The sequence below is a fragment of the Neophocaena asiaeorientalis genome, unplaced genomic scaffold (assembly GCF_003031525.2).
Source record: "Neophocaena asiaeorientalis asiaeorientalis breed wild unplaced genomic scaffold, Neophocaena_asiaeorientalis_V1.1 scaffold443, whole genome shotgun sequence".
Taxonomy (NCBI): Eukaryota; Metazoa; Chordata; class Mammalia; order Artiodactyla; family Phocoenidae; genus Neophocaena; species Neophocaena asiaeorientalis.
In genome coordinates this window covers 2,841,280-2,868,761 of record NW_020171808.1, presented here as the reverse complement: position 1 = coordinate 2,868,761, position 27,482 = coordinate 2,841,280, and the positions used below count along the sequence as shown (strand labels likewise).

Sequence of the window (27,482 nt, the reverse complement as noted above, 5' to 3'; positions counted from 1 at the left end):
TCCCTTCCCCCTTCCCCTCCCCTCCCCTCCATGTGCTGCTGCTCTGCCCTCCCGGGACCCTGAGGTCATCCCCTCACAGCTCTCCAGTCCTGTCAGCAACCCGGCACTGCTCTTCTAAGTTGTGCCTGAAGCTTAATCTAAAAGACAGTGTTACACGGTTTAGTGTTTATGACACCAGCACCCCGCTCTTAGGGAGTTCACACAGATACTTGTATGTGAATGTTCAGAGCAGCGTTATTCATGATAACCAGGAGTGGGTGGAAACAACCCAGGTGCCGTGAACTTGGTGGAAAGGTCTGTGGGACTCGGATGTCCTCTGTGGTCCACAGCCCAGCCCGGCGCGGATCTGGGTCCTCTGCAGGAGGAAGAGCTGGACATGGGTGGGGAGTGAGGGCGAGCTGGGCGAGGGGGCGAGACTGGGAAGGGCCTTCAGAGGGTAAGGTGCAGCCACACGTTCACATCCACGGCCACTGGACAAGGACCATGGGGGATGGGAGGTGGGAAGCAGTGCCCCTCCCTCAGCCACGCCCACGAGGCACCAGCAGCTACGTTGTGAGAGGTGCGAGGCCCTCGCGGCACAGGTGACTGCCAGCCCAGCCGCGTCCTAATTAGGCACTGGCGGTGGGGACGCAGCGGAGGCGTGGCCTGTGGCGATGCGGTACCCACCGGCCATGCAGCCAGGGTGACGGGGCAGGAGGGCAGTGGGGCCTCTAGCTGGGTGGGTGCCATAGGTGTGGAGAGCTCCCACCTGCAGTCAGTGATGACAGGAAAGTGGGTGCTGGTGATGGAACCGCTGATGTGGAAGTGGTGGTGGTGTCCAGACCATGACTGTGGAGCAGTTGGTTGTAAGAAACTTCTTGACAAGTAAAACCTTTTGTGGAGTGAGTCCAGCGAGACCAGGATATGTAAACTATGTGCTTGTTTATCCTGTCTGTAATCTCGGAAAGTCCCTTTATCATGTCTGTAATCTCAGAAGAGGCAGAAGGGGTACAATGAACTTCAAATAATTTGTATATTTTTGTACTTTAGGAGAATGAATTCTCACAAGCCAGTAGCTATGCAGATTTAGCTGTGAACTCTGACAGATATAACCCGTCAGCTCTTACTAATAAAGGGAATACAGTTTTTGCAAATGGTGACTATGAGAAGGCAGCTGAATTCTATAAAGAGGCTCTAAGAAATGATTCTTCTTGTACTGAAGCACTTTATAACATTGGTAAGTGAAACAGGCAAAATTGCCTTTTTTTTTGCTTATAAAGCTCCAATTCATTAAGAGGAAGAGTTCTTTGCAACAAAAAGTTGAAAAGAAGACTCTTGCATTATAGACTATTTTTAATGGAATTAATGACTCAGAATCTGGACGCTTGTGAGATTTGGGTAGATGTAGCCGAAATTCCCTCTAAAAAGACTTCCAGGTTCCTCCCACCGTGGTATGAGAATGTTTCCCGAATTCCTGCTAATACTGGATATTATAATTCAACTTTTGCCAAATTGATAGGTGGGGGAAAAAATCTCATTTTCTTCCTTTTTTTCTTTTATAAATTTATTTATGTTTGGCTGCGTGGGGTCTTTGTTGCTGCGCACGGGCTTTCTGTAGTTGCGGTGAGCGGGGGCTACTCTTCTTTGCGGTGCGTGGGCTCTAGGTGCATGGACTTCAGTAGTTGTGGCACACGGGCTCAGTAGTTGTGGCATGTGGGCTCAGTAGTTGTGGCATGCAGGCTCAGTAGTGTGGCACATAGGCTCCGTGACATGTGGGATCTTCCTGGACCAGGGCTTGAACCTGTGTCCCCTGCATTGGCAGGTGGGCTCTTAACCACTGCACCACCAGGGAAGTCCCTTCCTTTTTAATTACAAACAATTTCAAACATTAAAAAAAAGAGAGAAAAAGCATACCTCTGTACCTACCACCTATATTTAACACATTTTTACATTTTGTTATTTTTACTTCAGATTTTGTCTTTAATAAACTGTTAAAGACCTGAAGACTCACACCACCCCATCCCTCGCCTGCCTGTCAGAGGTCACTTTTTTAGCTCGTGCTGTTGCAGACACATGTTGATGCAGTGCAGGCTCATGTCTTGGCTTCAGTGAAGTTTCCTCTGAAGGCTTCTTCTCCTGCTTCTTTGGTTGGCTTGTTCATGTTATCCTCTCTTTACTGTGACGATCTTTCCTCCATGTCTGATGAGCCTGGCCTTCTCCTTGTATCTAGGAGTTTGCAGCTGAGGCTGAGTGGGACCTTCGAGGCCTGCCCACTCCCTACCATGCACCGTCTGTCTGATTGTGTCCTGAGGGTGTCCAGGCAGCTGGATCTCTCCTCCCCGGGCTGGGCTGGGTGGGACGGGAGGGGCAGGGGGCATTATCAACTCTACCTGGCACTGAGGGGTTGGGAGAAGAGGGGTGAGTATGGGGGCCTGGGGGGCACGAGGTCACTCACCAGGCCTCCGTCCATTTGACCTCTTCATATGTTTAAATGCCTCTCTTAGTCCGTTGCTTAAGGGAGCTTTATAATTTCTTCTGTGAAACAGAATTTTTCTATTTTTTATGTAGTCAAATTTGGTTTTTGAAAATTTGTGGCTTCATTTGTTTATTGCTTTATGAAGCGCTTCCCTACCCCAAGATTACAAAATCATTTTCCTTTCATGCTTTTATAGCTTTGTTTTTTCTATTTAGTTTTGAAATAAAAATTGAATTTATTTGAAAAAGGAGTAAATTCAAGAGAGGAATGTGTGGTTTTTTGTCATGTGTAATCACTTGTCCTGGCACTGTTTATTACTTGTCCCTTAGTCCTCCTTGAGTTTATTTTTTAAAAAATATTTATTTATTTATTCATTCATTCATTCATAAATTCATTCATTCTGGCTGCGCCTGGTCTTAGTTGCAGCATGCATGCAGGATCTAATTCCCCAACCAGGGATCGAACCCCGCCCCCCATCATTGGGAGCACTTTTTTTTTTTTTTTTTTTTTTTGCGGTACGCGGGCCTCTCACTGTTGTGGCCTCTCCCGTTGCGGAGCACAGGCTCCGGACGCGCAGGCTCAGCGGCCATGGCTCACGGGCCCAGCCGCTTCGCGGCATGTGGGATCTTCCCAGACCAGGGCACGAACCCGTGTCCTCTGCATCGGCAGGTGGACTCTCAACCACTGTGCCACCAGGGAAGCCCGGGAGCACAGACTCTTACCCACTGGACCACCAGGGAAGTCCCAGTCCTCCCTGACTTTAACTGAATTCTGTAACCCAGCCCATTTCTGAACTGTTTGTGCTGTTCTTTCAATGTTTGTCATTCCTGCTCCCCTCAACACTTCAAAACATGTGCTAAAGCTTTCATGATTTAGTGTCTGCCAAACATTAGTGGAATTTCCTGCCCCTGCCTTGTTCCTTTTTTTTTTTTAAATTGTGTTCATCTTTATTTTCTCTTTTGGATGAATATTTACCTATATTTAAATATTCATTCTGTTACTTTGAGAAAATTACTACCAGTACTAGTATTTATAGCTTACCTTTTTTTCTCTTTTTTCTTTTTAAAGGCCTTACCTATAAGAAGCTAAACCGGCTTGATGAAGCTTTGGACTGTTTCCTGAAACTTCATGCAATCCTAAGAAACAGCGCCCAAGTCCTTTACCAGATAGCAAATATGTATCTTATGTGAAAAACTTAAGGACAGTTATTAATTCACTCAGTTGGTGATTGAGTACCACTTATTAAATAAGCTTAACCAGTGAATTAATTGATGGGGGTATATTTTAAAACCTGACTATCAAATTAATATGTGATGAAAATATGATTTGAGTGATCCTGTTTTAAAGGGTCATTTGCATTATAGGAAGAATTATTTAGAAGTTGCAACTATTATTAATTTTTAGACATAGGAATTTAAATAATTGGGTATCGTGTCAGGTCCACACAAGGTGTTCATTGAGCATAAATTAGACCCTTCAGGGAGCTCCCTGGCGGTCCAGTGGTTAGGACTCCTCGCTCTCACTGCCAGGGCCCAGATTTGATCCCGGGTCAGGGAACTTAAGATCCCACAAGCCATGTGGCGCAGCCAAAAAATAAATAAATAAATAACGATAATGATGAAAAAATTTTAAGTATTGTCTCCTGTGCTTCTGGTAGGGTAGATAAAATTTTTTTGATAAAAAATGTTAATTTTAGAGCAGATAGCAGCATAGTTATTTCTTTTAGCCTTTTTGTTTTGTCCAGTTCATTTCTCTGAAGGTGCCAGTGTCATGACCTGCTGGTGCCCAGTTCCTGATCAGTTTGGATCCAGTCAAGCAGTTGTTGTGTTTGAGGCTGTTTGAATACATTTCGTTATTTTTATGTTTTTCTTATGGTATCACATTTGTCATCATTAAAAGTAGAAGGCTCTTCTTTTTTTTTTAAATAAATTTATTTATTTTATTTATTTATTTTTGGCTGCATTGGGTCTTGGTTGCGGCACACAGGGTTTCTCTAGTTGTGGTGAGCGGGGGCTACTCTTCATTGTGGTGCACGGGCTTCTCATTGTGGTGGCTTCTCTTGTTACGGAGCATGGGCTCTAGGCGAGCAGGCTTCAGTAGTTGTGGCACGAGGGCTCAGTAGTTGTGGCTTGTGGGCTCTAGAGCACAGGCTCAGTAGTTGTGGTGCACGGGCTTAGTTGCTCCGTGGCATGTGGGATCTTCCTGGACCAGGGCTGGAACCCATGTCCCCTGCATTGTCAGGCGGATTCTTAACCACTGCGCCACCAGGGAGGCCCCAAGGCTCTTCTTTTTCAATGAAACTTTGGATTGGAATATTTTCATGGCATTAAGGCAGCTAATATAAATAGTAAGTAATCAGTAAGTACTGGTGTGAATAAATTATTTGAGTGCATGCAGAGGACTTTCTAGGCATTGAAGCTACAAAAAACTGTCTTGGGCTTGTAATGTAATTAGGGAAAACTCACCAGAAAATACATGGAAACCATTCCTTTAAAATGTTGAACATTTAAGAGGGGTAGAATAATTGAAACACAGCACTCAGGCTTTTTTTTTTTTTTTTTTGTGGTACGCGGGCCTCTCTCACTGCTGTGGCCTCTCCCGTTGCGGAGCACAGGCTCCGGATGCGCAGGCTCAGCGGCCATGGCTCACGGGCCCAGCCGCTCTGCGGCATGTGGGATCTTCCCAGACCGGAACATGAACCCGTGTCCCCTGCATCGGCAGGCGGACTCTCAACCACTGCGCCACCAGGGAAGCCCCAGGCATTTTTATTAAGGACAAATTTTGGACAAAACTTTGAATAAAACAGCACACTATTAATTCTACTAGTGTGGCAGTTGATCTTAGTGGGTAGTAATGAAGTAAAAGGAAAAGCAAGATGTGTGTGTGTGTGTGTGTGTGTATGCCCCATATACATATATAGGGGACAGAAGTGTTATTGACCATTTTTCATCCTCATCCCTGATGAAATCCAGAGTAAACAGTATTAAGTAGCACATTAGTATAGACTAAGAAATATTTTTATGAAATGTTGGTTTTAGGTTTGCTTATTGATCAATGAATTTAGAAAAATTGTGTTATCCTTCATTGAAATTGTCTAAGATACGAGTTAATGGAAGATCCCAATCAAGCTATGGAATGGTTAATGCAGCTGATCAGTGTTGTTCCAACTGACTCCAGAGCTTTGTCTAAACTGGGAGGATTATATGACAGTGAGGGAGATAAATCCCAAGCATTCCAATATTACTATGAGGTGGGTGTGCAGTCTTGCCTTCCTTCTGCTTTTTAGCCTTTTATGAATTGTTATAAAAAAGACAGCAGGCCTTTTAATTTTTAAAAATTATAAATGCTTCTTAGCTTTTAAATAAATAATTTAAAATAAAACATTTGTGGAATATAAAGTTAGTTTTTGATTATTTTAATAAAAGGTAAAATAAAAGGTACCAATGCATTTTTCTCTTGAAGGGTGATTTAATCTCTTTTGAGTTTATTGCATACTTAATTTGACTCAGATCATATATCCGTACATCAAAAAGATATTTATAGATAATTGAAGAATGTGTCAAACAAATCTTAAGTTTTCCAAATCTTATATAGTTTCAAAACTTGAACAGTACTTGTGACAGCTCATACTTTTTAAGTAAGAAATGTCACACTGTATAAATTAATCCAGCTGGTGGGGAAGATGTTGGGGAGTGAACTGTGCGTTGTGACTGAAGTTCTTTTGTCACACCTCCCTTTCCAGTCGTATAGGTATTTCCCGTCCAATATTGAAGTCATCGAGTGGCTTGGGGCCTATTACATCGACACCCAGTTTTGTGAAAAAGCCATTCAGTACTTTGAAAGAGCTTCTCTTATACAGTAGGTAACTGTTACGATTTTATGTTTAGTTAAATGTCTACAATCTGATAGACGTACTGAGTTCATGAACAGTTATTAGTGAACATTCAGGCATCGTTTCGATTTTCTTGTATTGTGTTTCATTTGACTTGGTCTTTATTATGATAAATATATTTCCTTTTTATGCAAGTGTTTTAAAAAATACCTTCAAGGTACTTTTCTGTGTGTATTTTTCTTTTTCACATCTCAGTAAACAAGTATTATTTCTTTATCAATCAGAAAATGACTCTCTCATTCCAAAGACAGAGTTTCATTTCTGAAAGAGTCCTAATTGAAATGTTTCATTGGTCTCAGTTTGTAATTGATGTACATTATATATTAAAAATCAGAAAAAAAAAAAAAAAGAAAAAAAAAAAATCAGGACTTCCCTGGTGGCACAGTGGTTAAGAATCCGCCTACCAATGCAGGGGACACGGGTTTGAGCCCTGGTCTGGGAAGACCCCACATGCCACGGAGCAGCTAAGCCCGTGTGCCACAACTACTGAGCCTGCACTCTAGAGCCCACGAGCCACAATTAATGAAGCCCACGTGCCACAACTACTGAAGCCCACGTGCCTAGAGCCCACAAGAGAAGCCACCGCAATGAGAAGCCCACGAACCGCAACGAAGAGTAGCCCCCGCTCGCAGCAACTAGAGAAAGCCTGCGTGCAGCAACGAAGACCCAACGCAGCCAAAATTAAATAAATAAATTTATTTTTTTAAAAAAAGCAGGAGTAGCAATATTAACTTCAGACAGAACAGAAATCAAGCTTATAAAAAAAAATCAAACTCTTAAAAATGTCTTTAAATTCATATCAGAATGTTTTATACATTATTCAGAAATAATTGGGATATATCATGTTGTGTTTTGTGTTTGGCCAAATTGAATTTTAACATCAGATATGGGGAAAGGGGAGCCGGGAGGGACAAGGTAGCGGTAAGGGATTACGAGGTAGAAACTACTATGTATAAAATAAATAAGATACAAGGATGTATTGTGCAGCACAGGGAATATAGCCAATATTTTATAATAACTATAAATGGAGTATAATCTATAAAAATTTTGAATCACTGTGTTGTACACTTGAAACTAATATTGTAAATCAACTATACCTCAATTTGAAAAAAAATAAAAGAGAAGTGAGGAGAGCATTAAATTATTCCCTAGTCTTTTATTCCTTCAAATTTTGTTTTTCTCAGAAATTTTTAGTAGTAGTCTTTAGAAATTCTGGTCATGTTTATTTTAGAAAAGAAATTCACTTCTATTTTAAGGGAAAAAAAAGAATGAATAGATTTCTTTTTTACCTTCTTTTTAGTTGAAGTCTAATTGTTCAAACACAAGGTCAAAAATTGCCTCTTGGATACTAAATTTGCAAGCCTAAACCTAGGTTTCTAAGCCTTAGGTACTAAGTATAAGATATGGCAAAGGTAATAAAAATGGTTAAAATAGAATGCTGTGGTCTTTACACAAACTGGCGAGGCAGTTCTTCTAAGAGTGTCTAAACAAAGGTGTGAGTTAATTGAAGGGCTCTAAATTTAAATTTCCCAATATCAGTATGACAGATAATAATGAAGGAAATTGTATATATGCTGTTGTTAATAATAAAGACGACCTAATCAAATGTCAAAAAGTAATTGAAAGCTAGTACCGATATGTAGCTTAGCTTTATAAAACTGTTTGGCCATCACAGATTATTTTTGTTTCATCTCTAATTTCACATAATTTCTTTTACAGGCCTACACAAGTGAAATGGCAGCTGATGGTAGCTAGTTGTTTTAGAAGAAGTGGTAAATGCTTTAATTTTATTCACTTTAATATATGTTGCTTGTTTCTATCTTTTAGGTAATTATGCATATAAATGTGTTCCTATTGTAGATTTATTAAGATTAACTTTTGATAAGTACACATATCAAACATTATATGAAAGACACAGTGTTTACTACGTACAGTTAAAAGTTACGTTTACTAACCCGCATCCCCTGCATTGGAAGCGGGGAGTCTTAACCACTGGGCCGCCAGGGAAGTCCCATCTAGTCACCTCATTCTAAACATCCTGTGTGCTCTGCCCAATGTGTGAGCCTCTCTCACACCTGAAAAGCTGAGGAGAGCCCAGAACTGGGGCCGCAGGACTTGATTTTGTACAGCAGATGTCACTAGTCATCCTGGTTGTGTTTTCAGTGTCAGTCTTTATCTCGTCCTGTGCTGCTGGCCTGTTCTGCAGTCAGTGTGTTAATGGTTTGGGACTAGCCATGAAGTGAATGATACTGTTAAAATGTCAGGATTAAGCAGGAGATAAATGTTAACACTGCGGTTAAAATGTTTAGTTAAAATAACATGCTAATGTAGTTAAGTGTGAAAAATGCAGTCCCTCTTATAGAGCAACCAGATGTCCGGGAGAGCTCCCTCCCCCAGGGAAGCACGAGCCGTGACCACCGGCAGCGGTCCCCGCCGTTTCTTAGGGCCCTCTGTCCGCCTCCGAGAGCCCCTCAGGTGGCAGCGGGACACAGGTGCGGTGTGACCTCAGGTCATTTTGCGGGTTGGTCTCTAATGTTACCGTGTTTCCTGTTGGCGGAAAGACCTCTCTATATACACATTTCATTTACGTCAGGGCGAGTCCGAGTTGCCTGCGCGCATGTAGTGCCTGTCCTGTGACGTGTGTGTGTGTGTGTGTGTGTGTGTGTGTGTGTGTGTGTGTGTGTGCGTGTGTGCGTGTGCGGCCAGGGGAAGAGCGGCCACCTTAGCCGGCCTGGCCGCACTCTGGGTGCTCCGCTCTCCGTCTTGTTCAGCCTCCACCCCGACGCCGAGGCCGGCGGGCCACCCCCTTGTGCAGGAGGCCCAGACGTAAGGGCATAACTCTTTCCTGAGATTTTAGCAAAAGTCTTTGATCCAAAATTCGTTTTTCCTATCTTTGCTGCCATGTGAAGCTAAATTATTTTATTACAAAACAAAATGCTTTCTGTAAACTTTTTAATGTTTGAATATAAAAACTGCAAAACAAGTTATTTTTCATCTTTTCCAAGTGAATAACATTGAAATTAATGTTATTACTTCATTTTAAGAAGTAGAACTAAGTTTCAACCATTTACTTCTGCTCTATGCCTTTTTCAGATTTATTTTGTCTGTACATTTTCTTCCAGAAGTTATATTGAGGGACCTCCCTGGCGGTCCAGGTATTAGGACTCCACACTTCCACCGCATGGGGTACAGGTTTGATCCCTGGGCGGGAACTAAGATCCCACATGCTGCACAGCCAAAACAAACAAACAAAAAACAGAAGTTATATTGGGAATGGTTGTTTATGCCTGTGGCAAACATGGAAGTCATCCTTCTAAACCAGTGAAATGGTGCCAGCATATTGAATTTAAATTAGTATTTTGCTGACCCCTGTTCATTTCTATAATCTGCTAGTATGTTTGTTTTTTCTCCTTCACTTATAGGTAACTACCAAAAAGCATTAGATACTTACAAAGATATTCACAGAAAATTTCCAGAAAATGTTGAATGTAAGTGAGACTACATTTTGTAACTTTGAAAGTATAGGTTCTCACATTTTATGTCCTAATATGTAATAATTACCTTTGCTACAGTAATTGCATACATAGATACCAACCTATAATTTGCGGTACATGTTTAAATATGTGGTTATAGGATCAGAAAATTTGACTATGCAAGTACACATTTTTATAGAATTTAATTCTTGACGGATTTAAATATACCACTGAATTCTCTTCAGTAGTAAACAGATCTATATTTCAAAGCTTTATGAAATTTTAAGAATAAATTTTGGTTTATTATTTTTTAAAGTTCATAAACTATGGTATTTTATAGAAAAGGCATTTAATTTATTTTTTTAAAATTATTTTTTATAAATTTATTTTATCTTTGGCTGCGTTGGGTCTTCGTTGCTGCAGGCGGGCTTTCTGTAGTTGCGGCGAGCGGGGGCTACTCTTCGTTGTGGTGCGCGGGCTTCTCGTTGCAGTGGCTTCTCGTTGCGGAGCACAGCCTCTAGGCGTGCAGGCTTCAGTAGTTGTGGCACGTGGGTTCAGTAGTTGTGGCTCGCAGGCTCTACAGTGAAGGCTCAGTAGTTGTGGCGCACGGGCTTCGTTGCTCCGCCGCATGTGGGATCTTCCTGGGCCAGGGATCGAACCCATCTACCCTACATTGGCAGGCGGATTCTTAACCACTGTGCCAGCAGGGAAGCCCTAGAAAAGGCATTTTAAACCATCCATTTAATTATAACTTTTTGAGACTGAAAAAATACCTTTAGTGTTTATGATAATAGAACATTGATAATCTTGCTGATACTGGTAGCAAATTAATTTTAAAACATTATGTTATATGTAACTTATTTCCCTTTTATAAAGTTGGCTTTGTATAAAATATTCATTTCTTCCAATCTTATTGCACAGTGGATTTGATGCAACCTGAAGTAACAGTGTTACAGTAACAGCAACAAGATCAGGATCCAGAAAAGTACAAAATAACCATATTCATAGGTCTCATATTCTCACTAAACTATATATGGCCCCAGTAGCTTTGTGACTAAAGGAAAAAGGGAAGATACAGTGGGTTTTATAATCTTTACTATTTATAAGGAAATAAAAAGTAATTCCTTGGGAAGAAGAAAATCCTTTCAACTCTTACTTCAGTTGTGTTGAGACACAGAGGAGAGTAGATAAAAGGTCACTGGAAGACGTCATAGCTCCTAGCTTTACTAACATCCCTCCAACAAATGAAATAATGTGTTTGAAAAGACCGTTTTGAATGTTGTCCTTCAATGACCATGCACACAAAACAGCACATTTCAGTAAAAACAGATCTTTTCCGGGCCACGTTTTCAGTGGCGCAGCCTGATCCAGGGCTTAGATGTGCTGCATGTTCCTTCAGTAATGTTTTTCTCAACTTGACTTTTGTGAAAGCAGAGAGCTCAGAATTATGACCTTTGGTAAGAGCCTAGGGGCAAGGAGTTTTGTAATGCTGTCACATGTGGGTCCATTAGCTCACAGCAGTTTCCGAATGCCAGTCTGAAAACAGGATACATGGGAATTACTTGTAAAACTTGTAAAAACTACAAATCTGTAGCCCAACCTACAGAGATTCTCATTCAGGTTTGCAGTAGACCCAGATATCTGATTTTTCCTATTTCTTTTTTTTTTTCTCATCTATTTATTTTCCTGTTTCTTTTTTAACAGCTTTTAATGTGATTCTTAACTTCAGTCACATTGGGGAACTGATACTTTAAAGATTAAATGAGAGCAGTAATAGCTTTTGGGGAATGGAAACCCAACAGTCTGCTGGGCAGAGCTTCTCAGCTTCGGCAGCACTGACATTTGGGATCGGATAATCCTGTGCTGTGGGACCATCCTGTGGATTCTAGAATGTTCTAGCAACATCCCTGCCCTCCACCCACTGGGTGCCAGGAGCACACCTCCTGTTATGACATTGTCAGGTGTCCCCTGGGGATGTAGCTGCTGCCGGTTGAGGACCACTGCAGTAGCTGCAGCACCTCCGCACCGGACAGCAAAGAGAGCATCTCCAGGCAAGGCCACTTTTCTTTCTTTAGAGAGAGTTTAAGATTCACTGTAAAAGTTGAATGATTGGGACTTCCCTGGTGGTGCAGTGGTTAAGAATCCACCTGCCAGTGCAGGGGACACGGGTTCGAGCCCCGGTCCGGGAAGATCCCACATGCCGCGGAGCAATTAAGCCTGTGTGCCACAACTACTGAGCCTATGCTCTAGAGCCCATGAGCCACAACTACTGAGCCTGTGCTCTAGGGCCCGCGAGTCACAACTACTGAGCCCGTGCGCCTAGAGCCCGTGCTCCGCAACAAGAGAAGCCACCGCAATGAGAAGCCCATGCACCGCAATGAAGAATAGCCCCTGCTTGCTGCAACTAGAGAAAGCCTGCATGTAGCAACGAAGACCCAACGCAGACAAAAATAAATAAATAATTTATTTTTTTTGAAAAAGTGTTTAAAAAAAAAAGTTGAGTGATTATCTGTGCTGTGGGGAATGTCCAAGGTACTTTGGCCTGTTTAATTTTCAAAACAGGTGTAATCAGTAGTCTGCCTTATGGTAGCATAGGAAAAACACTCGCACTCATGTAAGGTCTCACTTTGAGCAGAGTACTTTTCTGATGAACCCAAAGGGTGATTTTGTCTTAAAATACATTCTTCTGTTATCAAAAATTGACCTGTAGTCGAGTATTATTTGTAGAAAATATAAATTACCTTCTTACTGTGCGTTATCAGGGTAAATGTATACATAGGCAATTTACGCAGTAGTAATGTGGGACATTTTAGATTATTTTAGGACCATTACTTTTGTAATACATTAATGGTCATGAATTAGTCACTAACTTACAGATTCTTATGGGGTGACTGCAGTGCTGGTACACAGCATTGTTCCCGCCCTGTGGGTGTGGCAGAAAACAAGACAGACCAAAATCCTGGCCTCATGGAGCTTGGATTCTAGTGGGAAGAAAAAGACAATAAACAAGTATATGGTATGTCAGGAGTTGCAAGTGGTATAAAGGAGAAGCAGGTGAGGAGATAAAGGCTCGGGTTATAGGTGCTGTGGTCTCTCCTGAAGGGCGGGTGGCAGAGTCCCTCTAAACCGTCTTCCCAGGAGGTCAGTTCTCAGAGGGCCAGGAATACAAAGTGTAGTGATTTTTCAAGAGAAACAAACCCTGTTTGTGAGCAGCATTCCTACCCGGGTCCCAGAAGACTGAGCTTATTGATTTATTGTTCTTTGAACACCATGGATAAATACTTTTCTAAAAATATTTTTCATAATTTAGGTCTACGTTTCTTGGTTCGTCTCTGCACAGATATTGGATTAAAAGAAGTTCAAGAATATGCAACAAAACTCAAGAGATTGGAAAAAATGAAAGAAATCAGGGAGCAGGTATGTCACGTGAGCCGAAAACTGCTGTCAGTTTTGAAAATGTCAGCCTTCTGTAGCTCATCTGAGTGATGTCTGGGCTTCTGCCAGTAAAATTAAGTTGCAGTTATTTTTCTGCTGTGGCATGAAAGGAAAACTAACTAAAACTCTAGTTTTAGGATAAAATTCAGTCCTACTCAGAGAAAGTGCAATAGATTCAGTGTAGTCTTTAGTGGAAATCTACTGGTAGACTAACGATTGTGATTTCTCCAGTACAAAATACCGCAGGTTAAGTAGACGTAACTTCAGCCGGAGAGTCTCGTGGCCTGTGGAGACCAGGAGACAGTCACTTGCCTACAACAGCAGTTCATTGGGCTGCTGTGTTGCATCGTAGGGCACGGCTCTGAGGATGGCTGATACAGAGACTTCAGGTGTATTTCTGTGTTCCCTGCAGTGTTTTACTTCTGTGAGAGAATAATCCCTCCTGTGTTTGAGCCTAGAATATTTAAAACTTTAACATGATTTCTGAGTATCCGCCTTCCATAGAAAGAAAATTCTTTAAGCTTAAGCTTTTCTAAAAATTTAATTACCTTGGGTAATTAAATCTAAATTTCGTATTTGCTTTCAAAATGTCGTTATCTTGTTTTTGCTTTGAGGATGTGACCTGATTGTTTTATTCTCTTTTTTAAATTGTCAGTTGCAAAAGCATTATGAGCATGACCTTAAAAATCCTATAAAACATCAAGTTGGTATTAAAATGCCACTGCTAGGGTATATAGTTACAACCCGCTGTGAAGACCAGCTGAATACCACGTACCAATTGCTAATTTAATTAGATAACCTGCGTGAACGTTCTGTAAAATTAAACTAGTACAAATTGGAAGTTCAGATTATCATAACTCATCATAATTACTATTACATTTGTTTCATTAAGAAGAATCAAAAAGAAGTATCTATTTCAAACCATGAAATTCTTTGGAGCTCAAAACTAGTTCTGTGAAGTTACTTAGTGTAGAACCGTGGGTGCATCTGGGAGTCTTCAGACTTCGTAAGTTTAAGCATCAGTGGTTTGTCACTTATGAATGGTGACTGAGCGGTGCACATGAGCTCAGGCAAGTTCTGGATCCCGCATGGGGCCCATGTGCTGACCCCGCAGCCGAGTGGGAGTGGGCCTCCCGGCCGGACGCCCCCCACCCCAGTGAGGAGCTGGGAGCCTTCTAGCTCCTGCTTCCGGGGGCCGCACTCAGGCTTTAGGAAACATGGATTCCAAGGACTCCTGGGAAGTGAAATTGAGGGGTCAGGTCGAGACCTGTGGCCACCACACACCCTCCTCAGAGCCCCCCGCCAGCCCCTGCCCTCCTTGAATCTAGACGGCCTGGGCCGCTACAGGCGCTCCTCTCCTTCTGACGTGGCGGCCCATCGCCCCGCGGTTCCCCCCCACACTGCACCCCCTGTCCTGATGGTTCTCGTTTGCTCATGGGGGCTTGTGATTTTACTGTTGTAAATGAGTATCGAATGTCACTGCAACGGCTTTTCCTTTCTAATTACTACTCAGCCTGTTGATTCCTCTTCATCACAGGATTTGTGTATTCAGTGAACATAGTCAGCTTTTGTCTGTGTCTCTCATAGACCTGACCTTTTATCCTTATGTTGTACTCGCCATGGCGTAATTAAGGACACTTAGTAAGCTCAGGCGAGTTACAGTTGATGCGTTTAAATTACGCAGTGCTTACCTTACCTGCTTACCCAAGTGAGTGCTGTGTCGCTGTTCTCGAGCAGTGTCTCTCTTCCTAATGCCTTATCACTGCCGCACTGCACCTGCATCACTTAGATACACGCTCTCGTCCCAGCCGTTCCTTCGTCTTCCTTTACGTCACAGTCCTTATCCACAGAGCACTTTCTTTCTGTTTCCTTGAGACCAGTTTCTCCGTTGTTCTTCGGGACTGCTTATTAAATCTTACATAAAGAGAAACATTTTCTTGGTGTTTTCTCACTTATATTTTACATATGAACACAAAATTGAGGGGGAAGTTAGTGGAAAAGGTCAGTCCTAGGAAAGAGAGCAGAGGCTTACGGAGAAGCAGTCCTGTGGGTATGAGAGCCGCCTTCTTGGGAAGTCGTTGCGTGCCCCCGTGCGTTTGTCTAGGTTGTGAGCCGTGGGGCAGGCGCCCTGTTTCCTGGCTGCGTGGTGCATGAGACGCTATTCGTTATGAAACAAAACGTCACAAATCAACGCCTGAAGTAAGGATGCTATCCTTTTCTAAATTTGAACTTAAAACTTCTTGTTACTCTTCCTGTGTGTCTCCTGTTTAGAATCTGTCTCAATGCAAAAACTTAACGTTTTTCCTTTGTAATTAGGATTTCTTCATAAAATCATTGCCGAGGCCTGTGTAATACCTGTTGTACAGATATATCTTGATTTCTTTGAATATTTCCACACGGTTAGGTATCTTTTTCCCAGTTGGTGACTCTCTGCAGGCTGTCTAGCTTTCAGGTGTTCCTTGCTAAAGCACCGTGGGCCTCTGTGAGCGTCTGCAGTCGAGCTCGTCCATATTGTTAGCTGGAGACGTTTGGGAACCAGCCACAGGGTTGAGACCAGGGATGTCCTGGATAAGCACGCCACACCTTTACCTGAGCTGCTAGAAGGAATGCAGAGCTGAGCCCCAGTCTTTATCCCGTCCTTTCCCCTGCAAGTGCTGACGGTGGCAGAAGTTTGGCAGCAGAAAGGAAAAGGAGTGAAGAGGCTGGGTGGCCTTTCCTGATCTCCCTCCTCTGCTTGCAGTTTGCCCTCCTCCCAGCTGATGCTGTCTGCTCAGCTGGACATCCGCGACCAGCAGCAGCAACACGCAGTGCACGACGAGCGCGGGCGGCTCTCGCCCTTTGCACGTACCGGCCAGTTTAGTCGTCACAGGAGTCCTATGCTATGATGCTGGATGTGGTTTTATTATTACTGTTCTTTAAGATGAGAAACCTGAGGCCCGTGGTTGCAAAGCAACTTTCTCCAGGTCACACAGCTGTGGGGGGTAGGCCTCGGATTCACACCCAGGAAGGCCAGCTTCTGAGTCCAGGCTCCTTGCTCTCTTACGGATAGTAGAGGAAAAGGATGATGAGAGTAATTACTTTCAGTTGGTGTATAGTCCTTCCTTTTCTGCATCTAGGAAGTTGGTAGCTCACTCCATGAGCTAAACTGGAATGTACCTCTGTGAGCTCACTCTAATTTGATCAGAGCTAGGGCCTCAGAACAGTGCTCCCCAAGTGTGGCCTGTGGACCCTCAGAGCCTCAGAATCGCCTGGGCTTCTTACAAAGTCTTGGGCCTCACCCCAGACTACCCCAGCCCCAGAATTAAAGTCTCTGGGTATGGAGTCCAAGAATCTATGTGGTTTTTAAACAAGTTCTCAAACTAACTTTTTACTCACAGATGAATTCCAGAAGCACTGGTGTGGTGTTATGCTTCCTAAGGGTTACCTTCAAACGGTCAAACACCAGCTCAGGATACAGAATCTGCTTTACGGGGGAAAAGTAAACACAAAATAAATCAGGCCGTGGATTTTTTAAAACTGTTTTAAAACGGAAAGGGATTTGTGTAGACCTAAGAAGGAAAGATAAACAGATTCAGGGTTATGTGGATGGGGGTGATGGACCTCCCCAGGCCCCCAGCTCCAGTCTTAAAGCATGAAAGCTAGAAACTCATTTCTCTGGGCTGACTTTTCAGAGAAGTGCGTCCTCTTCTGGAACACTTATGGAGAAGGCGCTGTTCTCCCCTTTGTGCTGGGGGCCTGTGTTCCTGGGCGGGGTGGGAGCTTTGTGCCCTGTTCCGCAGAGCCGTGGCAAACAGTCCCGGGCGTTGGGTGGAGCCGCCCTCCAGCACTGTTGGGTTTTAAGAGACAGTTCGCGTTTTCGCTTCGCTGAACAGAAGAACGTTAGCTGCAAGGAACTCTTCAAACTTTATTGCACGAATGGAAGAGAGCAAAATGGGAAGACAGGGGTTGAAGGCTGAGTATTTAAATACGCCAAGGAAGAGAAAAATACCAGCCCACACCAAAGAGGGTTAAGGGACAAAAGGAAACGGTGAGGAGGGAAAAGGAAGTTGGGGAAAGAGTTTACAAAACACAAAGTTTTTTTTTGTTTTTTTTCTCCGGTACGCGGGCCTCTCACTGCTGCGGCCTCTCCCGCTGCGGAGCACAGGCTGCAGACGCACAGGCTCAGCGGCCATGGCTCACAGGCCCAGCCGCTCCGCGGCACGTGGGATCTTCCTGGACCGGGGCACGAACCCGCGTCCCCTGCATCGGCAGGCAGACTCTCAACCACTGCGTCACCGGGGAAGCCCCCAAAACACAAAGTTTTAATTGCTCATTCACAAATGAAGTACATTAATAATTTGTTCCTTTTTAAAAATCGAATTTCTAAATTTTCACAGTATTCAAAAGGAGAATTCCTCTCCCAGTATTTGCCATTTTCCCCCCAAAGAAATCAAATAATTTCAAGAGATTCTTTCTTTTGGCCAACTTAAAATAATATGTGACATTCAAAACTAATGTAAAATATAGTTGGTACTTATCCTCAAATTTCCAGTTATTACCAGAAGCTAGTTGAGCAGAAACCCTTTTGGTCTTAAAAGTGTTCTTAAAAGTTCTTAAAAGGAAAAAGATTTTGTATGAAGATCTCATAAAGGCACAGCTTTAAATTAACTGTGAAGGAAAAATGCAAAATTTTTAAAGTTTACGTATGTAATGCAAGCTGCGAGAATGTTTCGCCCATTTTATACGTTACTGCATTTATAAAGTTCAACAGAAACACAGGATAATTCATATAGCATTCATCCTTGGTATCAAGTGTGTGGTGATTTGGGCCGTGACGTTTTCCAGGGTGAGACTCCCGCGACACTCTGGTTAAAGGCCGTGGAGTCCTTGCCTGCTGGCATCACCCTGTGCTGGGTCCTTGGTTCACCTGTTCAGGAGACACTTGACATGGACGAGGTGCTCCAGCTGCTCGTCACCTGGCAGGAGAACGAGACAAACACAGGTCGCTTGCTGCCCAGCAGAGACACGCAGCGTGTGCACTGGATGGGGTTCGGCCCACGACCAGGGGTCCGAGTGGTCCCCGGGGGAGGTGTGGCTGGACCTCAGGGCCTGGCGTGGAGACGGGAAGGTGTGAGAGAGGTCTGAGGGCAGGAAGGTGCGTCCACGTTCGTGAGTTCTTTGGAGTTGAAGCTGCAAAGAAGCGTCTTAAATTCTGTTTTCTCTTGAATTTGAAGTCAGAGCCAGTCTTCTTAAGGATCCTTAACTAGGTAACAACTGCTCCTTGTTCTAAGACAGAAATCTAATTCTTACGGAATAAAAGCCCAGGATGGTGGACGGAACCCTGGGCTTTCCTCCCCAACCCCAGTCCGCTCCAGACCTGGTTCTCTTCAGTAAGACGAGGACAGTGTTCTCGGCTGGCCTTCACAACCGTCCACGGTGAACCTAGGTTTGTCCCAGTCTGTCACCGACATTGCTAGAAAACGACCACATACTTGGATGTCAGAAACGTCAAATCGCTGCGAGAGTTTGCAGCCCCCACCCTTGGGTCCTGTGACCACTGTCCTCCGGGGCCAGGTGACAGTGTGACAATGTGGGGCTGTGCGGGTCCTGGAGACTCTGCCTGTCCCCTGCAGGAGAGCAGTGTCGTGTGTTCACGGCGGGGAGAAAACACTTTCCCAACACTTACCTGTTTAATTTTCCATCATTTTATTTATATCTACTTTGTTCCTCTTCTCTTTGTACCTTCTTCTCTCATTGTTTCCCCCAAAGTGGGTATGGCATCTTTTTTTTTTCATATTATTGAAGAAACAAATGTTATTCTAAAAATTCAGGTAGATTACTTTTGTAAGTAACGTTTTAATTCAAATAAAAATGTGTTAAGGGGGGCTTCCCTGGTGGTGCAGTGGTTGAGAGTCTGCCTGCCGATGCAGGGGACACGGGTTCGTGCCCCGGTCCAGGAAGATCCCACATGCCGCGGAGCGGCTGGGCCCGTGAGCCATGGCCGCTGAGCCTGCACGTCCGGAGCCTGTGCTCCGCAACGGGAGAGGCCACAACGGTGAGAGGCCCCCGTACCGAAAAAAAAAAAAAATGTGTTAAGGAAAAAGTGAAAATCGTTCAGCCACGACTTTGAGGTCACTGTTAGCATTTTGACATTTCATAATCCCAGGCATTTTTACAAATATATGCAAACATATCTCCAGCAGGGAAGCCCAGTCTTTTAGTTTTTTGAATTTTATTTTATTTTTTATACAGCAGGTTCTTATTAGTCATCTATTTTATACGTATTAGTGTGTACATATCAATCCCGATTCAGTTCATCCCACCACCATCCCACGCCCCTGCCACTTTCCCCTCCTTGGTGTCCATACGTTTGTTTCTCTACATCTGTGTCTCTACAGAAATGAGTCTTGAATCATTGAAAAGGATTGTTTTTTTTTTCTTCCTAGGAGACTACAGTGTCAGTAATCCCATCCGTGACCTGATAATTTATAAATATTTGGGAAGTTGTCAGGGTTGGGGGAATAAATGGTGTCCTTTGAATTAATGATGAAATTATGTTTACGTTACTGAAGATCTAAATAAGATACCAGTCTATGTTAAGAAATTTTAATTCAAGTGTAAATAGTTGTCAAAAGCCGTCTGTTTCTGCTCACTGACTACCCTCTTCTCTAAACAAACCATTATTCACACAAGAGCCTGGAGTTAGCGTTTAATCAGAAGCTCTAACTTAGGCGCAGCAAAGCGTGTAAAAAGAAACCTAAGAATGTCACAGTTTGGAGATAATTCTTATGTCTTAAGGGTGAGTTGGTGTCTAAGAAAGTAGACTGTTGGGCAGATCTTAGGTATTGAGATTTAACAGTGCCTTTATTGTGGAAGTTGACTTTCAAAACCCTGTTGTCCTTTAGTCATGTCAAGTGGGGCTAAAGCAGAAATAGCCCATTCGCAAGGTCCCCTTCTCCCTCCACCCCTTCAGCCACTGCGTTTAAGACCTGAGCTTTCACATCTGGGAAATACTTGGTTTTTAAGTTGTTTGCAGAAGCAAGGGCGACCCTGCACTTTGAAGCCTGAGTGCCGTTCGCGTGTCTGGCGGGACTGGTGGCCCTTCTCAGGGTTTCCCCCGTACTTACAAGGCAGCCAGGCCTCCCTCCTGCGGGGCCGACTCAGGGGCCACTCCCAGTGAGCCCAGCCTCGGGAGGCAGGACAGTAAGGCCTAAGGGACGCACAGTTTAACATGTGTTTTAGAAATCGGTGCTTGGTTATCGTTGACCTTGAAGGACTATCATTTATTCCTGTTTTCATTACAGTACAGCTGACATCCAGTATGTCCTTCTAACGTGTCACCTTCTTGCTTTAGCGCACCAAGTCCGGCAGGGACGGCAGCGGGGGTCTCCGCGGCAGGAGAGACGGGAGTGCTGGCAGTGGTGAGTGTCCCTGTTCCTGTCCCCCCGGACGTGCCAGTTGACAGATTTCTAGTACATGGGCTTCTAGAAGCACCTTGAAGCAATCTGAAAATGTCCTGTTTGTTTGTTTTATACACAGTAGAACTTCACCTGCTCTCCTTTTGTGAGCACCAGCTGCTGTGTAACCGAGTGTCTGTAGGTGTTGGTGGGTGTTGGTTCCTGAATAAACGGACCCGTTTCTGCTAATTGATGAATAGACAGTTCACATTGGATAGATTATCACAGGTGTCCATACTAGTGGGTTTTACTGTGTCACGTTTTTTAGATTACGTTATAAGGAGGCGCCATGGGGCCTGGGGTCGTCACCTGGATGCTGACAGACCTATACACTTGTAGTGTAGAAGTGGTGCCGGTCTGGGCACTGGGCGGCATGGCCATGGTCCCAGCCGTAGCCACTGTGTGTCTCTGGACCAGCCACGCAAATGCTGTTGCTTTGGGCGATTCTGTGACTGCTGGGGACACTGTTACTTAATAAGAAGGTTTGTTAAGTTTTCCTCCCCTTTTTCCCCATCAACAAAATCTACCTTCTGTCTCTACTTCAGGGGATAGTAGAAGTTATATTTAGGGGAAATTGGATGGTTTTAAAGAAACTAATTAGAAAAACAAATGCTAAATTGGGATCCGTATCATGTCCACTAGTAGCACCGTCGTGCAGACAGGACCTGACGTCATCCTCTTGTGTCTGTCTGTGGTCAGGAGTCACAACAAAGAGAAATGCGACCCTCGGTTTAGGGAGGCCTTTCTTTCGTTCGTTCATTTACTGGATGCACGCTGGGTGCCGAGGACATGGGGACGAATGAGACGGGGCCCCTGCCCTCAAGGAAATCAGGATCGACTTGGAAAGACACACGAGCCCTGATCTGCTGAGGGCGCCGCCTGGCGGGGGGTGGGGGCGCGGCTGGGACGGAGAGCACCCTCGAGGGCGGAGCTCTGCTCCCTCGGTGCACCCAGGCACCCAGGCGCTGACAGCCAGTGCCGTGCCTGGTCCAGTGGGACATCTGGATTCCCCGAGGGTCAGTCCAGCTGCTCCAGCAGAAGCCCCAGGCCTGGCCTGGGTCCCTGGTCCCAGGGACCAGCACCCAGAGCTTGAGAAGTTGGCAGGGCGGACCTGAGCCTGGGCCCTGTGTGTGCCGGGGCCGCCCCTCACCTCCCCCCCTCTGCCCCTCCCCACCCCATGCGTGTGGGTGGCCCTCCATCCAGGTCCTGGTCTGGAGACCTGTCCCAGCAGCTCTCAGTCCCTTGTCCAGCAGGGCCACCTGCGGTGGAATTCAGCGTTTTGCGGAGTTTAGAGAAGATGTATTGTGACGCATTAGCCACGTACCCTGTACCTCCCCTGGGGAGCACCTCCGAGTCAAAGGAGTCTCACTGCTTCAGTGAAGCGTGGATATTCACACTAAGGATAAGTAATGGCCCGGAATAGCTGCAGGTCAAGTCAGGCTTTATTCTTGACGCGAAGTTGTGTTTCTGCCTGGAAACCTGGCTTTAGAGCTCTTTGGAATTTGGATTGTCGTTGAGGGGCTGTGGGCCTGCGTCTACCAAAAGCGTTGAAGCAGCTTGGGGAGGGTCTGGGCAGCCCGCCAGCTGGCCGAGGTGCGAGCTCTTGAACTGCGTGTCCCTCGAAGGAGTAACCCGCAGGAAAGTGTCAGTTACTTACTGAGTTCTAGGACCAGATTCACCACCCTCTAAGATTGTCCCGCTGAAAATCTTGAGCTCAGAGTAACCCTAACGCACACCCATCACCAAGCCTGCCCTCGGTCCGCAGGGCCTTCCCTGGTCACCTGCTTGTGGGCTTGTGAAGTGTCGCTGAGGCCCTCGGGGGTCCTCACGTTCAGGGTCCACTTGGGGGACTCCAGCCCTCCGAGCGAGGTGTCCTGAGAGCTGCTGGTGCTGGGCTGGAGCCCAGAGGACGGTGTCCACCCCAGAGAGTGGCCCCCGACCCACCTCCTACGTGCCACCCCGCGCAGAGGAGGGCGCCTCCTGGGCCAGCCTCCCCACCACTGCCGTTTCTCTCTTAGTAAGTTTTCCTTTCTCCCATCCAGTGTGTTGCAGCCCAGCACAAACAGGCAGTCCTGGGGCACAAACACGCTTCTTGGAACCGAAGCTCTGGCCGTGGGCCTTGTGGGCCAGGGGTCGTGGGCCTGGCTCTGCGGCAGGTTTAAAGCAGCTCCCGGCTCCCGGGGGGCTTGCCTCTCTCTCTCTCTACACTTGCCCTTTTGTTCCTGGTTTCCCATCATTGCCGACACCCCACTTCCTCCTGGGGCCCCTCCCTGTCCCCGGAGCCTGGCTCTCAGCCCCCCTCCAGCTCGCACAGGCCGGGGGCCAGCCCGCCCAGCTTTGGGGTCTGAGCCCACCGGGCTTCCTCCTTGCTTCGCCTTGCGGCCCCCGGAACACCCTGGGCCCCGTGGACGAGCCCCCCCCTCAGCAGCGTCCCGCCCCTGCCCCCTGCAGCCCCCCGTGGGCCGAGGTCACTGGCCATCCCTCAAGCTCCTAGCACGGCCTGCGTGTTGAAGGGTGCCCGGGGCCCACCACCTTCCACCTCTGCTCCGGGAGACCCAGCGGCGCACGTCTCAGCCTGGAACTCTCTGGCACTCTGTCTGGATGAGACCCGCAGCTCAAATAGGGGAAAGGGACAATTTTCTATATGGATCCAGGTGAGGCCAGCCTGGAGCTGTTAAGTATGATGTGTTAAAATAAGTGCAGTGCCTACAACTAGGTTTTTAAAAGTGTTGCCTAGGAGAGAGGACCATAGGGAACATGTCATCGTAATTATTCGTTTGTATAAAATGGCTGTTTCTGAAATGCCTGAGGGCCCTTGAAAATTGTTCTTTTTCTGTGCACCGGACTCTGGTCTCTGTTAATTTGCTGATTGACCTCAGCGCCCTTCCTCACGGGTAGCAGATTTGAGTGTGTAGCAGAGTCACTGGGAAGGCTGGTTAAAACAGACCCGAGCCCCCAACCCCGGTGACCGGCCCGGGGTCCTGTGTTTCTGACCAGGTCCCAGCTGCCGCTGCTGGTCCTGGGACCACACCTGGAGAACCAATGCTGTATCTCAAAGGAGAGAATGCAGATTACATGCGGCCTTGTGTATGTAATAGGTCACCACCGCTACTACCACCAAACCCACGTTCACGTATGTGGCAGTCTCTGGTCACCCAGCCTCCGGGCTCCGTCACCCACAGGGGCTTCCCCCCGGGAGGTGGTGTGAGACCCGCCTGCATGGGCCGATGCTGGGCAAACAGTGTGTTATTATTATCACTTACACAAATCGCGCTGGGAAGCAGCAGCGTTTGCTTTAGAGCTTTGTAGGATTTTCATTGCTTTAGTTTGTTTTTTACAGAATAAGCTTAAAATGAAATGAACTTGTTTTAAGTACGTGAAATAAAAAATGCATTACCCTTAAATGCAAGATTTTGGCTTCAGGTTTTAACAGCTCGGTGCCAAAACATCAGTTGAGAAAAACAAATCAAATGCACGTGCATAGGCAGAGCTGAGCTCCACGAGTTCAGGGTCCACTTGGCCGCCCCGTAGTGTCCGCGGGGATGAGGGGTGAGAGGGACAGCGTGTTCCCGAGGCCGGGAGCCGGACAGGTGGCCTCTCCTGCGGCCCCGTCTGCCCTTGGGGAACAGCGGGTTTGCTGACTGACTCTGCGTACTGGGTTATGAAGGTTTTGTGTTAAAATTGTTGGTCGTTTACCGTGTGTGATACTTAATGGTTTACTGCGTTTTTCAGTCTAATTTTTATTCTGTCTTGGGTGTGAACGTCTCTTATGCACTATTTCCATTCCATATTTGGACTCTATAATCCTTTTAAGGTTTTTCCTTAAATTGGGCCAGAATCTATCCTCCTCTGCTGGGCACATCTGACCCCTTCTGTACTCATTCTGCAGGCCTCTGAAGAGTTGGGGGGCGGTGCCTGGGCCAGGCTCGCCGGCCTCTCCCGCCCCTCACCTGCCCAGGCCTCTGACGGCTCCCAGGCTCCACGTGGGCGACAGCCCAGACCCTTCCCCCCACCCGCTGCCCTACTCCGCGCCAGGGGGTGTCCGCCAGTGTCTCCAAGCACACGGTGGAAAGGGTCTGATGAAGCCTACTCTTGAGTGATGCTTTGACTATATTATAGGTTCCCAACAAGAGATTTCTTTTAAATTTCAAAAAACAAGGATTACATCCTTCGGAAATTGGCTGTCAGATGAAACAGCCTTCCTGTTTCTTGACAGATAAGTAGACGTTAAGATTTGTAACGCAGTGTGGTGTTGCCCACCGTGCTGAACACATGTGCTTTTGCTCCTGTGTCTCCAGACGGCGGCCAGAACTGTGGTGCCGGTAGCAGAGGCGAGCGGCTCAGCGCCCAGCTCCGAGCCCTGCCCAGGATGGAGGAGCCTTACGACAGCAGCAGTAACAAGGAGCTAGGCAAGTGCCCGGGCCTGGCAGGTCTGGACTGGAAGGGACGGGCAGACGCGTCCACCTGGGCGTTATTAAGGGTTTTCCAGCACAGACAAGTTTTACGTGACTTGGGAGAGCGTTTCTCTTCATCCTGGGTTGTTCAGTTTTGAAGATGAGCCTCATTGGTTTCACATTTGCTGTCTTTCCCTGTTCCTCTAATGCAACCATCTGTTCTGAAACCTAGACGCCTCCTATGTGGATCCGCTTGGCCCGCAAATAGAAAGACCCAGAACTGCAGCCAGAAAGAGAGTCGACGAGGATGATTTTGCTGATGAAGAATTAGGAGATGATTTGCTTCCAGAATAATATATATTTTAATGTATTATTTATTAATTAGAGGGAAGGAATCGCCTTACAAGATAATACTCATGTTAAAGTTTGGATTAAATGCCCAGACTTTAATTTTGCACACTGTCAAAACTTTAAATAAGTGTATTCTGTTCTGTGAGTACGGATTTAGATTTTGGTTTGCTTTTAATGGAATAAAAACATGTGAAAATAATACTTTAGGCCAGAGACTGACTTACCCTCTTGAAAACATTGACCCACAGTAAGAAATAGATCTTGTAGCACTCCCTAGGACCTCCACACACGTAAGTATGATCACTCACTGATTACTAGTGTGTGCTGCTGTCTTCTGTGATTTCATTGAAACAACGTGTGAGTAATAGAAACACTCTAGTGGTTTCATGGTTTGCAGCTTGACAGCTGTGCTGGGACGTACCCTTGATGAGTCTGTATTCAGGTAAGTTGCTTTGGAAGTGTTGCGTTGTGGGGATTCCAGCACTAGTAAAGCAGCTGTTTGGGGGCAGTAAAGTAGTGAGAGAACAGCAGCCCGTGGCCCCTTCAGCCCCGAGCGCGGCAGCCTCGAGTTGTGCTTCCCGGTGAAACGCGGGGTGCGGGGTCGAAGCCAGGACTGCGTGCATCCTTCTTACGGTATGTCTGGCTGGCGGGCCCCGTCCAGAGGAGTGCGGTGGTGGGCAGTCAGGGGAGACGTGACCGGTCTGTAACACTTCACGAGAGAGGATGGACCCTCCACCTCACTTTACGTTGTTTCCACGGCATGCACACTTCTGTTGGGTGCGGGAGAGGAAACACCAAAACCAGAGCACATTCCCTGCTCGCAGAAAAAGTTATGATCTGATGGGGCAGGCGTTCACCAAATGCACTAAACGGCTAGTGTGTGTGGGAGTCTGAGGCTACGGTCGTGATCAAGACAGCAAGGCCCTGCCCTCAAAGAGCGTAAATTCTGGCGGGGGAGGCAGACAACAAGTGTATTTTTTTTGATGGGCTTTGGGTGTTGTTAAGGGCGGGAAGAGAGTGAAGTGGAGGAGGTGAGCTGGGGAAGCCCTCCAGGGGCATTTGTATCAGCAGCAGGCAGACGCGCTTCGGGGGTGTTGCGCGCCGGTGGGGAGCTTGAAGGCCCGGGCCCCCGGGGCAGGGCCGGGCCTCATGGAGCTTCACTCTGCCGCGGTAACAGCGAAGGCGCCCTTGGCAGATTTCGCTGGGGGAGGGCGCGTGACGTGACGTGGTCTAACCTCGGGAGCAGCGAGCCCGCCGCCCTGAGGGGATTGGCTGGGGCGGGAGGCCTGCGTGGGAGAGGGAAGCCTGGGGGCTGTGAGGGTCGGTGCGGCCCAGCACACGTTTGGGAGGGAGAGCTCAGGAGAGTTACCGGTGGCCTGTGTGCGGGTTGTGAGCAAGAGGAGAAAGCACGATGGCAGCGTTTGTGGCGGAGGCGCTGAACGGCCGGGGTTGCCTTTCTCTGAGGTGGTCATCTCGGGAGAAGTATATAACTCGGAAAGTGTGACAGGCCTGCGTGTGGAATGGCCATCTGAGATGCGGCGCACGCCCAGCTGTATGAACGGAACAGAGTGGGGTTGTCCCAGGCAGATGTCACAGAGCGAAAAAGGAACAAGGGACCAGGGTGTTTGCAGGGGCGTGGTGATCGCGTCGAACCACCAACTCTGCCCCAGCCGAGAAGGGAAACTAGGACTCGCCTGGTGAAAAGGCAGGGTCAGCAGACGAGGTCAGACAGCCAGCTACAGGGCAGGTGCGGAGAGAAGGTGCTGGTGTCGGGGGCCACTCACACACTCGGACGGACGGGGAGCCGCTCCCGGTAATGAGCGCAGGGGTTGCCGTGGGGGAGCGCAGGCTTCCAGAGTCGAGATGTGCTGGGGGAAAGCAGGTGGAGCTGGGGTAGCCAGTTAGAGGCTGGGTCTTGGGTGGCTCCTCCACAGGTGTTAAAGGTGCGGGAATGAGGTGCAGGCGTGGTGGGACCTCCAGGTGCTGCGCGAGAAGACGACAGAACTCTTGGTGGGGAGACCTGACCTTCGGAGGAGGGAAGGAGGT

At 46.5% G+C, this 27,482-nt stretch overlaps 1 protein-coding gene across 2 annotated transcripts in view; it reads left to right on the top strand.

Moving 5' to 3' along the window:
- IFT88 (intraflagellar transport 88) overlaps positions 1-25,637 on the top strand; it is a 64,660-nt gene extending 39,023 nt beyond the window's left edge. For both annotated transcript variants that reach the window (XM_024752894.1, XM_024752830.1), the window contains 10 exons: positions 1,030-1,216; positions 3,524-3,632; positions 5,555-5,705; positions 6,198-6,313; positions 8,067-8,119; positions 9,770-9,835; positions 13,131-13,237; positions 20,589-20,655; positions 24,990-25,100; positions 25,318-25,637. In XM_024752894.1, the coding sequence (XP_024608662.1) occupies positions 1,030-1,216; positions 3,524-3,632; positions 5,555-5,705; positions 6,198-6,313; positions 8,067-8,119; positions 9,770-9,835; positions 13,131-13,237; positions 20,589-20,655; positions 24,990-25,100; positions 25,318-25,439 (1,089 nt within the window). In that variant the 3' untranslated portion in view covers positions 25,440-25,637. The remainder of the gene's footprint in view (positions 1-1,029; positions 1,217-3,523; positions 3,633-5,554; positions 5,706-6,197; positions 6,314-8,066; positions 8,120-9,769; positions 9,836-13,130; positions 13,238-20,588; positions 20,656-24,989; positions 25,101-25,317) is intronic.
- The last annotated feature ends 1,845 nt before the right edge of the window (positions 25,638-27,482 follow it).